The sequence below is a fragment of the Suricata suricatta genome, chromosome 7, assembly GCF_006229205.1.
Source record: "Suricata suricatta isolate VVHF042 chromosome 7, meerkat_22Aug2017_6uvM2_HiC, whole genome shotgun sequence".
In the NCBI taxonomy this organism is placed as follows: Eukaryota; Metazoa; Chordata; class Mammalia; order Carnivora; family Herpestidae; genus Suricata; species Suricata suricatta.
This window is the reverse complement of record NC_043706.1, coordinates 117,692,133-117,708,978: the sequence shown is the minus strand read 5'-3', so window position 1 is coordinate 117,708,978 and position 16,846 is coordinate 117,692,133. Positions and strand designations below refer to the sequence as shown.

At 41.2% G+C, this 16,846-nt stretch overlaps 1 protein-coding gene across 3 annotated transcripts in view; it reads right to left on the bottom strand.

The window, feature by feature from the left end:
* PDE7B (phosphodiesterase 7B) overlaps window positions 1-16,846 on the bottom strand; it is a 315,252-nt gene that overhangs the window by 10,616 nt on the left and 287,790 nt on the right. For all 3 annotated transcript variants that reach the window (XR_003910745.1, XM_029944589.1, XM_029944590.1), the window contains 2 exons: window positions 3,295-3,386; window positions 504-648 (listed from right to left, as the gene is read on the bottom strand). Coding sequence is in view for 2 of the 3 variants with exons in the window: in XM_029944589.1 (XP_029800449.1) it covers window positions 504-648; window positions 3,295-3,386 (237 nt within the window). In the remaining variant the exon portion in view is untranslated. The remainder of the gene's footprint in view (window positions 1-503; window positions 649-3,294; window positions 3,387-16,846) is intronic.

Sequence of the window (16,846 nt, the reverse complement as noted above, 5' to 3'; positions counted from 1 at the left end):
CTAAAAATGGTAAGACTAGGTAAACATGTTTGTGAAAATACGAGTTTAGGTAGTAACGGGAAGTAAAGGAGGGTTTGATTAAAGAGGTTTTACATGAAGGAAGGGCTACTCACTTTTCGGTTTTTATTCCTACTGTAGTTAATATAATAGATTTTTGTGTTACAGAAACACTGTTTCTAAATCTCACAGGTAGGACAGTGGTCAGTTTTACATCAAGCCACAAAATGTGGTAGATTCTTACTTCAGTAAAGCCCTGCTACTTCGAGGGGGCAGTAGTTAACAGATAAGGAAAAGTGAGATACTATCAACTTACTGACATGAAACCTAGATTTTGCTTCTTGGAAACCGCTTATGTCATGTGTCTCAGAGCTTTTAATAAAGTAGGTCACTGCTCTAAGTTCTACCATGAGGACACTCCGTCTCACATGTGCAAAAGTTATCGATCACGTCCCGAGTGCTTTTACTCAGCAAGGATGACTGCCTTTGTTGTTGTTGTTGTTTACCTGAAGCATAAAGTGCCTGTCCTGTACATCCTCCAGCCTTAAATCTTCATTGTGGAGGTGAGCTTTCAATCTGGTCAAAAATTCATTCTGCCTGTTGATGTCTGTGGCCAAGATCAAGGAGCCCAGCTGCTGTTCCATATCCTGTCTGCATCCACAAGAGGGAAGGAGAAAACACACACACAGAGCAAATACTTTTGAGGTAGGTGATTGATTCTGTCACCATCAGGTAGTTTATAATCTCATTTCTGCCTTTGATTCTGTTTGTGACTCAGAGGCCAGTCCCTCCGAGCCCAAGGGTGAGTCTCTCATCCACCATGGTTGGACAGGAAGTCTGCTAATAACTGTAAAGGGTGATTGAAACCGCGAGCCAACAAAGTTGTGGTAGCTTACACGTTGCCATGGTAACTGTGGGTCTGAAAACTGAAAACCAACTAGAAACACATGCCTTAAGTAGGACACAAAAAGACAGACAGAGTCACGGGAGTTTGGATTGTGCTTTTAAAGAGTTGAAACCAGCTCAAACATTTAGATTTGCATGGAGAGAGAAAAGGCATAATAACTAGTAATAATAAGGAAGACAATAATAGTGACAGATACTATGTGATATCAAAAGATCCATCAACTGAACAAAACAGACTGGAGAAAGATAATGGAACTTAAAAAATAATAGTTGGTAATTAAGACACTACTAAAAACCAATGAGCAAGCAATATATCAGTTGACAGTGGTATGTAAGGAAAATGAGATAGTTTGGAAACATAAGCAAATTAGAGCTTTACCTCACGCACAGAAAGTAATCAATGAAAAACAAGATCCATAACAATTTTAAAAATTAATCTTTAAAATTAAATGTATTTAGGTTTGTATATAACATCTTCTGCATATAGCAGTCTGTATTAAGTTGATGGTTGCTTAAGTTTGAACCCATTCTGTTCTTCTCTGTCCCTATGTTTTAGGCATACAAGTCATACTTTACATCTTTTTACTTTGTTGAGTGTGTCGAGCACACAGAGCTTAATGAGTAGGTATAAAGTATTTATCTGTAATCACCATCCAGGTTGAGAACATGAATGAACAGGCAACTGCAGGCAAGTACTGGCCACTGCACTTCCCACCACATTCCTTTTCTTTTTTAATGTTTTTTATTTATTTTTGACAGACAGAGAGAGACAGCACAAGCAGGGGAGGGTCAGAGAGAGAGGGAGACACAGAATCCGAAGCAGGCTCCAGGCTCTGAGCTAGCTGTGAGCACAGAGCCCGACGTAGGGCTAGAACCCATGAACCGCGAGATCATGACCTGAGCCAAAGTCGGACGCTTAACTGACTGAGCTACCCAGGCGCCCTGCCACATCCCTTTTCTTACTCTTGCATCACGATTATTCTTCCTACAAAAGTGACATCCCATAAAGTGACTAAAAAAACACATAAACAAATACGGTTTTTTATTTGGAATCTATAGGGATGAGTAGGAGTATGTCAGGAGACGAGCATAACTGAGCGACCAGCAAGATTAATGCATGTATCACAGAGACAAGTCTGGTCCTGAGTTCTTCCCTCCTGTTTTCCTTCAGTTTTGTTTTTTCCTGGCTGCCCTCTCTCCATCTTTCTCTTCTCGTCTTTCTTTAGCTGTCCCTGCCACTTACCTCCTCCTCCTTTTTTCTCCTTCTTACTTGATTTCTTACTCAAGAACTCAGGAACAGTGAGAGCATGACCTGAGCTGAGATAAAGAGTCAGATGTTCAACTGACTGTGCCACCCAGGCGCTGCAAGTAGTTCTTTTGCATTTAATTCTTGTGATCTGTGCAAGTGCTCTAGCAAAAAGCACGGATTTTTTCCCATGCATGAGGATTGGTTTTATTTCATTCTAGGAGGTAAAAAGCTATCAGAGCTGAAGTTCTTCCTGCAAATTCCACATTCCTCTGGGTGCTAGGAAACAGCATCAGATAGTATCACAGGGCCAGAAGTAAGCAGGAGCCCATAGCATACTGGCCCAGAGACGCCACTTGGCACTTGACTTTAAGTTATGTATGCTTCACAGTTCTCAGAAAGAAGAGTCTACCTACTTTTTAACTATCTTGGACCCTGTGCATTTAATTTAACAAATAAGAATTAGTAGTGAGTTTGAAAGATGTTCTAGCAGCTAACTAGGGATCATGTGGAAAATGAGGCAATGGCTTTGAATTTAGTAGGACTTGCCCTAAATGCCTGGGCTAACAAACAGTGGACCAGGAAACTAGTATTTCCCCTTCTATTTAAAATGCCACAGGCATAGGTAAATTAATGGTCAAAAGAATGGATGGGGCCAATTCAGTTACTTAACAAAAGACATTTCAGGAAAGAATTTCTGACTTCTCTTTTGGCTAAGATGGGCAATTACAAAACACACTTGATTGAAGTAGTCTTAATCTAGCTTGTGATCTCCTGTGTTCCTTCTTGATAAATATTTATTTTTTGGATCTTCACGGGAGGACAATTTTGCTAACACAAAAGATAGGAATTGGACAAAGCAGAGCATTGACGCTGAAGAGTGTGAAAGCTGAGAGCTGTTTATTATCCTTCTTCCTGATGTCAGGTCACACACTATCCAAGGCCCGTTCAAAGCGCAGGGAGAGATGTGGATTCTGGGCTGCCGTAACTAACACTGAGTCTCCTCTGATGGCCGACCGAGTGCAGGCAGGAAGCACAGCCGGCTGGCTCCCTGCCATCAACCCTGGGGTCTCATGGGTGCCCTAGAGAAAGCAGCTTATCTCCAACGTGTGGACATCAGTATGGTTCATCTCTACGCCACTTACGTCATTTCCTTTGGCAAGTGAGCAAGAAGCCTTGATTCTCGAAGCATGCCAATTGTAGATCGCCAGTGGTGATTCTCCAGCACAGACATATTCTAGAAAGAAAGAAAATTAAAGCTGTGAATGAGAGAGAAGTCAGATTCTGATCTTTCACACCGAACACAGTTTCACTGAGTGTGTTCCCTTCAGCCAGTTGATAGCTGCTGACAAAGAGGCAGGCGAGAACAGAAACATGAAATAAGACAACCACAAGGCCGGTCACGATGGTGGGATAGTGGCAGGGCTGACCCTTGTGACCCTCCACTTGGAAGACTGAATGAGAGTCTATTTCTAGTGTCATTCTCTCTTGCCAATGCCCCCATTTCGGATAGCTCGGTCAGGCAGCACTCAGTGCAGAAGAAAAAAAGTGAAGCAGGTAAAAATAGGTAGCAATGGATCCCATGTGGCTTTGTATAAAACATAATCCAAGATTACACTACTCAGCTGAACAGAGGCAGGTCCCACAGCCTCTGCTCTGATCAACTGCACTGACTATTGCTTCTTTTTTTTAAAAAAATTATTTATTTATTTTGAGAGAGAGAGAGTGAGTAGGGGAGGGCAGAGAGAGAGAGAATCCAAGGCAAACTCCACGCTGCCAGCACAGAGCTGGATGTGGGGCTTGAACTCACGAACCGTGAGATCACGACCTGAGCTGAAATCAAGAGTTTGACACTTAACCGACTTAGCCACCCAGGTACCCTGACCATTGTTTCCTAACATTGATAAGACCCTTCTGTGTCTGAGCCACCTGGGATGCTGGTAATATGCTCAGGTTTCTGAGGCCGGTCAATTCAGTTTTGATTTGGTAGGTTTGAGGTACGTAATTTTTATATTAACTCAAGTTTGAGAACGACTGCCATCAATAACCTTCAGGACCAGTATATTGGTCAAACTCAGACCATTAGGTCTGAGTTTCAATCTACAATCACTTCCTTGTTCAATTACCTTGATATTTCTTCCCTTGTGGGAGCCTCTACTATGTTCCATCTCTCCTCTGACTTCATTGTTATCTTACATATGCTGCTGTGTACACATTAGCTAGCTGTTTAAATAATGATTATTTCTTACAATCCTTTGTGCTTTATTCTAATAGAATAAATATAGAATAGAACCCTTATAGTCCCCAGGAAATATTTTTGCTCTATTTTCTTATTTGTTTATTCATTCATTCTCTATTTTTTTCATATGGGGCTATAAACTTTCACAAAATACAGGAAGATCAACTCATTAAAAATGAGGGGATATTAGGGTGTCTGGGTGTCTCGGTCAGTTGAGCATCTGACTTTGGTTCAGGTCATGATCTCACAGTTCATGGGTTCAATCCCCGAGTCAGGCTCTGTGCTGACACCTCAGCCTGGAGTCTGCTTTGGATTCCATATCTCCTTCTCTCTCTGTCTCTCCCCTGCTCACATTCTGTTTCTCTCAAAAATAAACACATTAAAAACATTTTTTTACATGAGGGAGTATTGTATGATTTTGCTTACCTGAGGTACTCAGAGTCAAATTCATAAAGGCAGAAAGAAGAGTGGTAGCCTGGAGATGGGGTGATGGGGAGTTTCAGTTTTGCAAGATGAAAAGAATTCTAGAGATGATGGTGACAATGTACTTAATGCAATTGAACTGTATACTTAGAAATGGTGAACTGCCTGGTGGCTCAGTTGGTTAAGTGCCTGACTCTTGATTTTGGCTCAGGTCATGATCTCATGGTTTGTGGGATCAAGCCCTGCATTGGGTTCTTTGTGGACAGCATGGAGCCTGCTTGGGATTCTCTCTCCCTCTCTCTCTGCCCCTCCCTACCTCTCCCTTTCTCTCTCAAAATAAACAAACAAACATTAAAAAATGTTAAGATAGTGAACTTTGTATTACGTTTATTTTGCCACAATTAAAAAAAAAGTAGGAGGAAAGAAGCAAGGAGACTAAACGGAGCCAGAAGAGAGATGGGGGAAGTATTCCATTATTATGCCCCCCATTCCACCCCTTACTATATCTGAGCCACCTATACAATGTTCAGCTTCTTCAACAAATGAAAACAGAGAACCATCATGAGTGATTCAGTCTAGGGCCCATTAGGAAAAAACAAGTTCAAGAAAACATCAACTATTCTTGTTTCTAAAACCAGACAATGATGTCTCTCCAGGACTTTGTAGAATGAGTTTCATGAGCCAGAGTCTTATATCATTCCTCTGTATAGGCTGTTCTATTGCTCTTTGTTTTTCTCCTTGCCAAGAAGTTATTATTCTTTTTTCACCACTTGACTATGTTTGAAGCAGTGATGAGATTTTGTTCCTTTTATCAACTGGTCTATTATCTCCTTTTGGGCATGAGCCACATACAACAAAAGAGAATGTTTATTATAAATAACATGCCAGACTAATTTGTTTTGATTGTGAAGATTTATGAGAGCAAAGAGTGATAAGTTAGTGTGATGTAATGGATGTTCTCTCCTGCTGCGACATTTAGTTCAGACACTTACTTGCAAGACTAATCCTTGTAGATGTGGGCATGAGTGCCCTCATGTGAGTGTTTCAAGGGGCCAGAAAATTGTAACAAGACCTAATGATAAATGACACCATATCCCTGTTGAGTGGGAAAAACAAAGTGTTTGGAGGATTGCCCTAAGCATTGTTATTCATGTCTGCTGATTTTACATCTTCATTAATAATTTTCCTGAAGACAGGATAAAAGGATGCTTGAAAAATTAGCTGGTGAGACCATATTTGGAGGTGAGCACTGGGGAAGTGGAAGGGAACTGAGTGCGCCTGGAAGCTGGCACTGAATAAAAGCCAGTAGAATGAATACACGATTATAGTCACAACTTTTCGTGGAACGAACAGTCATTATAAATAAAAGTGTATTTTGGCCAGAACTGTGTTAGAAGTAGGGATACTTCAGTGGATTCCAGAGAATGAGAAAAGAAGGGCGGGGTGTGTGTGTGTGTGTGTGTGTGTGTGTGACTAACATTTATGAAGCACCTACTGTGTACCAGGCATTTTACATGATCTCATTCGATCCTTCCATAACTCTCTACTGTTTTTATCATTAACTCACAGATGCTAAAATTTCAGGTGTCTCTCAAGGGTTACATAGCTAACAAGTAGTTGAGGGAGACCTTAAACCTAGGCTTGCCAGATCTTAAGGCTGAAGCTTTGTACACACACCTTGCTCTCTCCCAAGAATTTCCTCTGTGTGGCCATATCCAAGCATTCAGAAACCTGACATTTATAAACTGATGAATGCCTGCAGTTACGCTTAATTTTCCAGAAGTTACCTATAGTTGCTGCTTTGACGTCTATGGTTGATTATTTTAATTTGATGTTAGTTTCCAGTCCCACATTGGAATCTTCGTGTTTACCTTTAAATTTTGTTTCACTGCAAAAAACCTTGCAGTGGAAATGTTATAAGTTGAGTAGATTTAGGCTGTATTGGGGGAGAGCTCATCTCTCAGCTGCTTTTAGCCCTCACATGTGATGAGACCTGTTGGTCTCATGTGCTTCCAACATGGCGTCACTAATGCCCGCCCTTTCTTTTCATTAAAATGACCCTGTTTCAGTGCTTTATTATCCTTCTTAATTCTAACCTGCTTCAATCCATCCTCCCTACAGCTGTCCGAATGTGAGGTGTTCACATGACAGGTTTATTTATTTTTTACCATCTCTTTAATCATTGGTTGAAATATAAACTAATATTTTTGAGCACCTATTAATATGCCAGGTGCTATTGAGGGATGATGGAAAGATTAATAAGACAAAATTAATGCCCTCAGGGACCTCATTTGATTTGATCTTGCCCCTGCTTTCTCCCATGCCCTGCTCTAAATTCTACATGATTCTTTACTGGATGAATTAAGCCTAACTCCTTAGCTGAGCATTCAATGCTCTCAGAAAATTGTCTTAATTGCTATCCTGTTCCTACCTGTTTGAAATAATTGAATATTATTACCTCTCCTTCCCTTATTGCAAATAAATGATGCAATATTAGTAAGATGATAATGTATTATTGACATAATTATTAAATTATTGATATATTAGTCTCTTTTCGGTGTCTTTTTGTTAACTTCATGTCTTTGAAGGTGGTTTATGATCCTCTAATCTCTCTTTCTCTGTATTGACTTATCAAACTATCACCTGTCTTTCAAAGTCCACTTCAAATACTCCATCCGCAAAGCCATTTGGAATTATTCCAGTCAAGGCAGACCTGCTTTTCCCTTGACTCGTGTAGCTCTTTCTTTTGGCATTCCTCAAGTCCTAAGTCCTGCTGGACTCAGTGCCATTGACACACGCCAGAGTTATTCATGCATTTACAGATTATAAACTACATCTGAGTAGAAAGTCTGTCTTGTTCCTTTTGTATCCACTCCACTCTAGGCCTTGCACAGTGCAAGGGCTTTCTATTAATTTGCAAAATGAGTCCCTGGACAAATTACTTGATTTCATTCAACAAATACATTGAGCACTAACTATGTTCTAGGCACTGAATACATTATCAAACAACACAGAGAGGAAACTCGTGGTGGCAGGGATGGGGAGAGAAAGATAATAAACAATACTTTACTATTAGAAGATAGTAAATGCATAGAGAGGTGAAAAGATGAACAGCCTAGTAGAAATTTGAGAGCCTTTGGGGGTGGGGCTGGTAAGGTAGCTGGATTAAGAAGTAAGATTTGAACAAAGGCTTGTAGGTAAGAGAGAGTGTGAGAGAGAAAGTGTTAGAATAGGATGTGAGACAATGAGAGGCCAGATCGTGTATGTCCTTCTGGCCATTGTAAAGATTTTGGTTTTCACCCTGAGAAATAAAGAGCTACTGTAGGGGGAAGAAAATTATGTAGACTTTAAATAAGATCACTCAGGCTGCTCTGTTGAAAATGGACTTCGGCGGGAGTAAGAGTAGAAGCAGGTGTAGCACGCTATTAGGGGGTAAAAGCAGTCAGCTGGGCAGGAGATAGTGAAGACTTGCAAAGGGAGGTAGAAGCAGTCAGTGTGGTGAGTAAGGGATGACTGTGATGTTTTAGGCCTGAACAGCTGGCAGGATGGCACGTCCATCGCACGCGGTGGCTGGGCTGCGAGCGGAGAGGGTTTACAAGCTCAGGGTTGGCCATGTTGAGTCCGAGATATCTGTTGGACACATGGGCATCACAGTGGAAATATCTAACAGCCAAAGCAGTGACAAAAACAACAAAAGGAAAATAAAATGTTTTCCTTTTCTCCTTACGCACAGGGCCTCAGTTTTTACGTGGTCTCATGGCTGTCTCAAAGATAACATTTTCCAGCCTCCTTTATAATTAGGTGGCATCAGTTGGCTACATTCTGACTCATTAAATGGAAGCAGAAATGTGTGGGATTTCTGGGAAGTTGTTTAAAGGGAACTGACTAGGGGCGCCTGGGTGGCTCAGTCGGTTGAGTGTTTGGCTTTGGCTCAGGTCATGATCTCATGGTTCGTGGGTTCAAGCCCTGTGTTGACCCTGTGTTGGGCCTTGTGCTGACATTTAGCTCAGAGCCTGGTATCTGTCTTGGGGTTCTGTGTCTCCCTGTCTCTCTGACCCTCCCTCGCTCACACTGTCTCTCTCAAAAATGAATAGAACATTAAAAAAAATAAAAAAAATAAAGGGAACTGACTTCTCTGGCAAAGTCCTCTTTTGTTTTTTCTCATTCTTCCTTCTCGCTGTCTGGAATGCAGGAGGAATGGCAAGAGCTCCAGCAGCTCGCTCAGGCCATGAAGACAAGTGCCACACCCTTGTGACAGTGACCTGTAGAACTAAAAGGATCCTTGGTCCCCTCATCCTTAATTTTGTGAAGCCCTTGTGCCTGCTCTGACCTGCCAACCTCCAGGCTTCTTTTATGGAGGATAGAAATAAACTTCTGTCTTTGTTTACATCACTAATATACCAAGTAGCTTAAAGTTAATTTACTATCTTTTGTATCACCCGAGAAGAGTTAATGACATGTCTTCTCAATGCTTTGATGTATAATAATGCTTGGTTTTTGCAGAAGGGTGGCAGTAAAGACTTTTATAATTCCAAAAAAGAGTGAAGAGACGTCACTTTAGCAAAATCAGAGCCACATACATGTGTGTGTGTTTGTGTGAGTGCACCCACCCGCCTTCACACAAGCACACATGCGTGCTCTTCTTCCTTCTGAGATAAATCATTGCTATCTGCTGGGAAAAACTTTCTTAGTTCTCGAAACAGAACTGACAGCTTCCTCTTGCACCATCACCCCAAGCTTCTCTCCTGGCGTCCGAGATACTTCATAGCAACTTTGCTCACTGGCTGGCGCCCACATATCAGTGATCTTCACAGGTGTTTGTTCATTTACTCTTGAAACTTTGAAAAACTATGCTCTTCACAAAGCTTTTATAATTAATATCTAGGGGTGCCTGGGTGGCTCAGGTGGTTGGGCACCCAACTTCAGCTCAAGTCATGGTCTCACGGATTGTGAGTTTGAGCCCCACGTCAGGCTCTGTGCTGACAGCTCAGAGCTTGGAGCCTGCTTCCAAGTCTGTGTCTCCCTCTCTCTCTCTGCCCCTTCCCCACTCATCTTCTATCTCTCTCTCCTTCAAAAATAAATAAACCTAAAAAAATAAAAAATAAAATAAAATAAAATAAATCTAAAATCATAGATTTCAGGGTGCCTGGGTGGCTCAGTCGGTTAAGCGACCAACTTCGGTTCAGGTCATGATCTCACAGTCTGTGAGTTTGAGCCCCGTGTCAGGCTTATGTGCTGACAGCTCAGACCCTGGAGCCTGCTTCTGATTCTGGGTCTCCCTCTCTCTCTGCCCCTCCCCTGCTGGCTCTCCCTCTCTCTCTCTCAAAAATGAATAAACATTTAAAAATTTTAAAATCATAGATTTCAATGGTAACACAAGATGTAATGCTCTGTATATTTGCAGCTACTGGTATTTTAACATAAAATCATTGTATCACTCTTATCTGTATTAAATATATCTAAGGAAATCTAAATGCCAATGGCATTTAATCCGCATTTATCACCTGCTGAAAAAAAACACATGAATAATTCATTATTCGAGTTAGAATTTTAAATTGATTCTCTTCCTTCTAGAACTTATGTTTCCATCCTATTTCCCCATAGAATTTTATTTTAATGAAATATATTTTTGTGTGTGAAATTCCTTATTGTCCCCCGATCATATTTCTCTGCAACAGAAAGAAGTACACAAACTGAAATTTTAATTTAAAAAGTATTTCTAACATTAGGCTCTAGGTGGTAAATATTTTTCCAGCTTGAGTTTACAATGCAATTGTTATTATTGATCAAAATACATGTATACTACAAATTTGGGAAAAGAATTGTGGCTAAGAACAAAACTTTTCTGGCAATGCATCTATTTATGAGATGGTTGGGAGAGTGGTAATCTGTCAATTGGAGGAGACTTCCTTTAATATTTTTAGTTGCTCCTTTGCTGGGACAGGGTGCAATACTGGTGCAATTGGGCAACATGCAATATGCAGAATGTGTGAGAGATGGGCTTCTCTTTTGTAAAGTGAGAAGAGCAGACACCTAGAGCTGGCTTGGCTGGTCTGCGAGCCCAGCCCAGGCAGGTCAGTGTAAGGCCCTTGAGATGCATTCTGTTAGCATTCGTCCTGCCTGTGCGCCCCCGTGGAGGGGCCTCGGGTATCCCCCTGGGCACATAGGCTGAGTCTGAAAACTGCTGCCGTACATGATTGCCACTGGGAGCAGGGAGTGTATCTTATTCATCTTCGTGCCCCAGCATGTACCACAGTGCCGCATGTAAACAAGTGCATCTTTGTTGAATAGATACAGTAATTAATTTCAGAAACCTAAAAGTTCAGTGGTTACGAAAGCTTAAATAACTGTTAAAAGAAAAGAGTCCTATTAATTTTTTGGGTCAGTATCTGAAAGAAGGCAGACTTGGGGTCTTCTGTTGGGAAATCCTGATCTTTAGGCAAAAGCCAAAGAGAATTTTAAAATTATTACAGTGATGGGCTCTTTCCCACTACTCATTCACAGACAGCCAGGACCAGAAATAACTCTGGAAATGATATATATCAGATGGCATATGTCCATCCCAAGATAGGCAAGTAAGAAAATCATCATAAAGAATTTTACAATCAATCCTTTTCATTCTTCCTGTAGTAAGAATTTAATAATCAATACAAAGTGGAGTGTGGGGGTGTGTGCCTTGATTAGGGGGTCTCCCTGTCTGAGTGTCATCGTCTCTGCTTGTGTGATTTCCACTCTGGGTCTCTGTATGTTCTCGCTGTTGCCAGTATTCCTGACCTCTCAGTGCTACTCAGGTTCTGTCTCTGTTCCTGCACGGATGCCGTCTGCACAGCCAGCCATCCATCCTTCTGCTTACTCCTACCACCCAACCAATATTCACTGGACACCAGGACTATGCCAGATGCTGAGGATAGAGCAGTGAGTGAGGTTAGGTTTCCAGAAGCTTTCTGACAATGTCAGGGGTGGGGTAGGGTGAGGTGGGAATGTGGACATCCAACCAGGCAATGGCAATTTAGAGACATGAACACTGTGATAAGGTAAGTAATGAAGGACTGTGAATCCTTATAGGAAGAGCAAGGGAAATGGGCTTTTATTTATTTTTTTTTTTTTTGAGAGAAAGCAAGAGAGCATGAGCAAGGGAGGGGCAGAGGGAGACAGACAGAGAGAGAGAGAGAGAGAGAGAGAGAGAGAGAGAGAGAGAGAGACTCTTAAGCAAGCATAGAGCCCAGTGCAGGGCTTGATCCCATGGACATGAAGTCAAGAGTAGGATGCTTAACTGACTGAGCCACCTAGGCACCCCAAAAATGGGCTTTTAAAGAAAAAGAAGGCCTTCAGGAAAAAGATATGTCCAAATTGAGCTCAAAAGGATGAATGAGTTAGAGAGGAATGAGAAAGTACAGTCAGTGGAGAAGAATAAAATATTTCATTAAAATCAGCACAAGGAGGAATGTCTGTGAAAACCTGAAAGCAGGAGGGATATTTAGTATCTTCCTTCCCTCTTTTATTTTTTTTTTACCATTACAAAGGACCACTTTTTAATATATCACAAATTTTACTCAGTTCTTTTGTTTCTCCTAGTAGAAAGCAGGGATTTTTATTTGTTTTGTTCATCTTCTAGATTCCCAGCACCTGGTACGTATTAAACACTCAATGAATATTTGTTGAATGAATAAACGAATGAGTGATATGTTTGGGAATCTAAAAGTAGTTGGGACTAGATGATGCATAGAGGCCTGGTTGAGCAATAGCAGGGAAAGAAGCTGGAAGGCGCAGCAGGGCCAGAGGTCTGTAAACGGTGGTAAGACATTTGGACTCAGTCCTGAGGGAAATGGGGTTTTACGCAGCCACCCGTGGGGTCAGACTCGTGTTTCAGGAGACTCCTCCTGGCTGCACAGGGGGGAAGGCTGGAGCCAGGCAAGCTGTGTGTGGACAAGAAGATAATGTTGGTGTGATGCACTTAGGGGTGAGGCTGCAGCGTGCAGGTGTGGACAGCCTGGTGCTTCCTAGGAAGTGGCCAGAGGTACCTGTGTTGTCGCTAACAGGAGGGTGGCTCAGCAGCCAGAGGCTCACCTGGCTGTCAAAGTGGTTCAAAGACCAGGAAGAACAAAAAAGGTAGATTGAAAAAAGAAGAAAATCATCTGAAATGCCGGTGAAGACCTGAACACAGGATGAAATGACATGACTTGTACACCTGCTGACATCCTGGCCCTGTCTGAGGTCCTGCGTTCGGTGCCGCGTCAGCTCAGCACCCCAGGACGGGGTGCTCTTGTGTCCCAAACTCTTCATCTCTGTAATTTCAAAGATGATCCTCAGCTCAAAGTTGAAGGAGTAGGTTTCTCTACCTTTGTGGCAACAAAACGTATTAGAATTTTACTTCGGAAAAATAAAACTCTTAAAACCCGTATGGCAAAACCTGTATTTCCTTTTCTGCAGAGTGGTCAAGTATTAGCCACCCTAAGAACAAAACAATCCTTTTGTTCCTGAATAGCTTCACATCTGGCATTTAATAAACCACCAACACAGGTTTTCAAATTAAATCAAGAGTCTATTTGTCAGAGAGAACCTGGCAGAGCAGATTTGCTATCATACAAGGCAGCTTTAAACTGGTCTCCCCCCATTCATCACTTTCTTTAATTAAAATATGTTGACAAGCTGAGTCTGGTGTACCAGAGGAATCAGAGCTAATGACACCTTTTAAAACAGAAGATACAGGAAGAAAAACAACAATAGGAACATCGTCTGTGTCTTCATTGTTACTTGCTCATGAAACGAGGAAGCAAGGCTCCAGGAGACCATGGAGCTGCTGAGCTCGTCTCTAGCAAGACAGCTGGCTGCCTTGGCAATGCTGCAGGAGCCCCAGCCCGCAAGGTTGCAGAGGAGCAGAAGCTCCTTGAACCCTAAACAAGGCCTTGGCCCTTGGAAAAGCCACAGCATTGCCATATTTACTGCCTTTTGGAAGAGATCTTTTTCTGGTTCATTCTGCATCTGCCCAAGACAGTGCTTGGAGACCAAGGAAACTGGACATCAATGACTGTCTTGTGGGGCGGACCCATGTTCAGATGAGGGCCACGGACAGGCCATGTGCCAGTCACCTCACGGCGAGCTGCAGAAACTTTAGGAAACAGAAAATCCAATTCGAGCCTCCTTCTTAGAATTTTCACACTACTTGCCAAAAACACCTTTCAGACTGCGGAAATTGTGAGGTGATGTAAAATCTTGGCAGTCGCTTATTTGAGTAGGGGTCATAGGGCCATGTGGCAGGAACATTTCCCTGGGGTCTGCCAAATTCATAGTTATGGCTCAGGGTCATTAAGAATAAAGAGTCGTTGAAAATGCTGACCTGCTCTAAGTGCTTGTGATAAGTAACTAAGAAAAATGATTATAAATGTCTGTAATATTATGAATCATTATATCAGGCTATAAGGAACAATTAAGTGTTCATTATTTTATTTATTAGGTTGGTCTCTCACTAGTTAATATGTAATGGGCCTCTTATTGAGAGAAGTTAAATTTGAAATTGAGTGGACAGTGATTCCTTCTACAACTGTAATAACCAATATCTTATCTGATTTAACGCTACTTTGCTCAGTTGCTGAGCCCATGTGCTGGGGACTTGCAGGCTGGAGGGACAGAAGACACATGCTCAGTTGAACCTCTCACATGTTCCTTTCTCAATCCGCCATGGACACTGGATGGCTTCCAGGCTAATGAGAGAGGTGCCAGGTGGAAATGCCTTTATCACTTTCATGTTGAACTTGGTTGGCGGTTCAGCAAATGAGTCCAGTCCAGATAGCAGACAATGGGAGAGAGCCCTCTGACCCGGCCTTCACTCCAGCTGCCCTGGCTCTCTCTTTATCTCTGGGCAGAAGCACAGGCTGCGAGTTATGCAATGATCTTATTTATTAGAACTAAAAGAGCACAGCCAACAAGAGGAGGGAGAGGAAGCTCTCTTCTCTTTTATCTCATTTATAGTAAGGCGAGATTGCAGCAAAGTCACGCACAGGGTGTTCTCACCCCCAATAATTCCTGGCACATCTTCTCTACTGGATTCTCATTAACCAAATATGTGTTAAAAAATTATACAATTTCATGTGTGTATCTATATTCACAATATATTATGCAGTATATATAGACTATATACATATTTATATTTTGTAACATATGGTACATAGACATATATTTTTTACTCATTACCATGGTTCTCAATATTTTAAGGATCTATACTCATTTTAAAATATAAGTGTAAGTTATGGGTCCTTACCCTCGAAAGACTTGCCTAGGTATATCTGCTGGAAATCTGTACATAGTTTCCTAAAAGTCAGGATCTTGATAGGCTGCAACTCTACATTTGCAAAGACTTTAAACATCATGCATTGTTAATGGTCTTGCTCAGTTTATATATTATGTGACACAATCTTTTTTTCTTGAAATTGGAAACCTGAGGTTATGCCAAGTTGCTCTGCAACTGGGGGCAGACCAGAGACTTTCTGACCCAGGTCATGTTCTGTACAGCTAATCAACTGTTTCTACAACAGAGAGAATATACCCGTAATGAAAAAAAACCCAAGACACTGTGTTGAGGGCAGGGATGGTTTATGGCAGGACTGTGCTCAGCTAATGGCCACAGACACAGTCTGTTTTCAGTTATTCTGGGGTTGTGGGTTTTAATCTGCAAAGTATCCCAGTTTGTGCTGCCTCTAGGGTCCCCCTCTCAGCTCTGCTACTCAAAATGTTACATGTCAATGCTCAGTTTACCATTCTTCCCCCACCCAAGCCCTCTGCAGAATCCCTTTCTGTCTTCCCATCTCACTTTGTAGCTACACACCACCGGAAGAGTCTTTCCCAAAGTCCCTCCCACTTGAGGCCACTTGGCTCTAACCCATCTGTCTCTGTCACTGCAATAGGAAAACCTGGTGGAAAGTTCTTAGTGTCCTACCCACAGAAAGTAGGTGATCGATGTGAATTTTAGACACAGTATATAAATGCTTAGTCACTCTGGCTCTGGAGACTAAAGACTTATTCCAGCTATGCCATTAATTAGCTATTTATTTTCAGGAAAAACACTTAAATTTCCTAAGCATCATTTCTCCTCTTACTGAATAATAGGCATGATAATAGTGCCCACTTAATTGGACTATTGTGCAGAGTAAATAATATAATACATAAAAAGTGTTTAGCACAGTGTTTGAACCATAGTAAACATTGAATAAAGGTTAGTTATATAATTTGTTGAACTGTGTTGGACATAGAAATTTCATTCTCTTTGAAATACCCTCTGATAGTTAATAAGTAATGGTATATAGCCAAATATAAAAGATAAAAGAAATTTGGAAGGGTAGAATTGAAATTTCATAATATTTTCAGGTCCTCTTAGGAATATTTACTTTTAATATGTTATGTCCCAATATGGTTGGTAAAAACTTCAGCTTTTATCCTAGTCGGCTCTGAGATAGTAGAAATTATGTTTATGATGCTGTGCGATCCTTGCCTTTAACACTATTTTTAAAACCTGAAGACAAGGATCTCTCTCAGATTCCAAGAGATCCTAACACGAGTTGAGCGGGAGACTGATGAAGATATCATCTTGTATATGGTTTTCAAGTCCTATATCCCACTTCTTTCTAGTTATTATCAAAAGGATCCTTGTCTTTCCTATCAAGGATCAGGCCAGATAGTTCAGAGGGAGAAATTTACTGCTAGAAAAACAATGGCTCACTTAGTTATAGTAATGTCTTGGAAACAAAGAACAGAGCTGGTATTTGTTCTCTAAAGACTTAAAAAAATTATATTTATATGTATACCTTTATCTAACTCCCCAAAACTTTCAAACTGAGATTAAGTCTTATTAGATTTTGCACATACTGAGCATCTGAGTTTGAAAAAATGTTTGAGGACAGAGATTATATTTTATCCATCTTTGTACTCCTAGATCTTAGTGTACCATATGACATATGCAATAAATAGTTGCTGATTAAAAATATACAAGACTATATGTTGCAACGAAAAGGCTGCAGAATTTGGTTGTACTGGAATGTTTA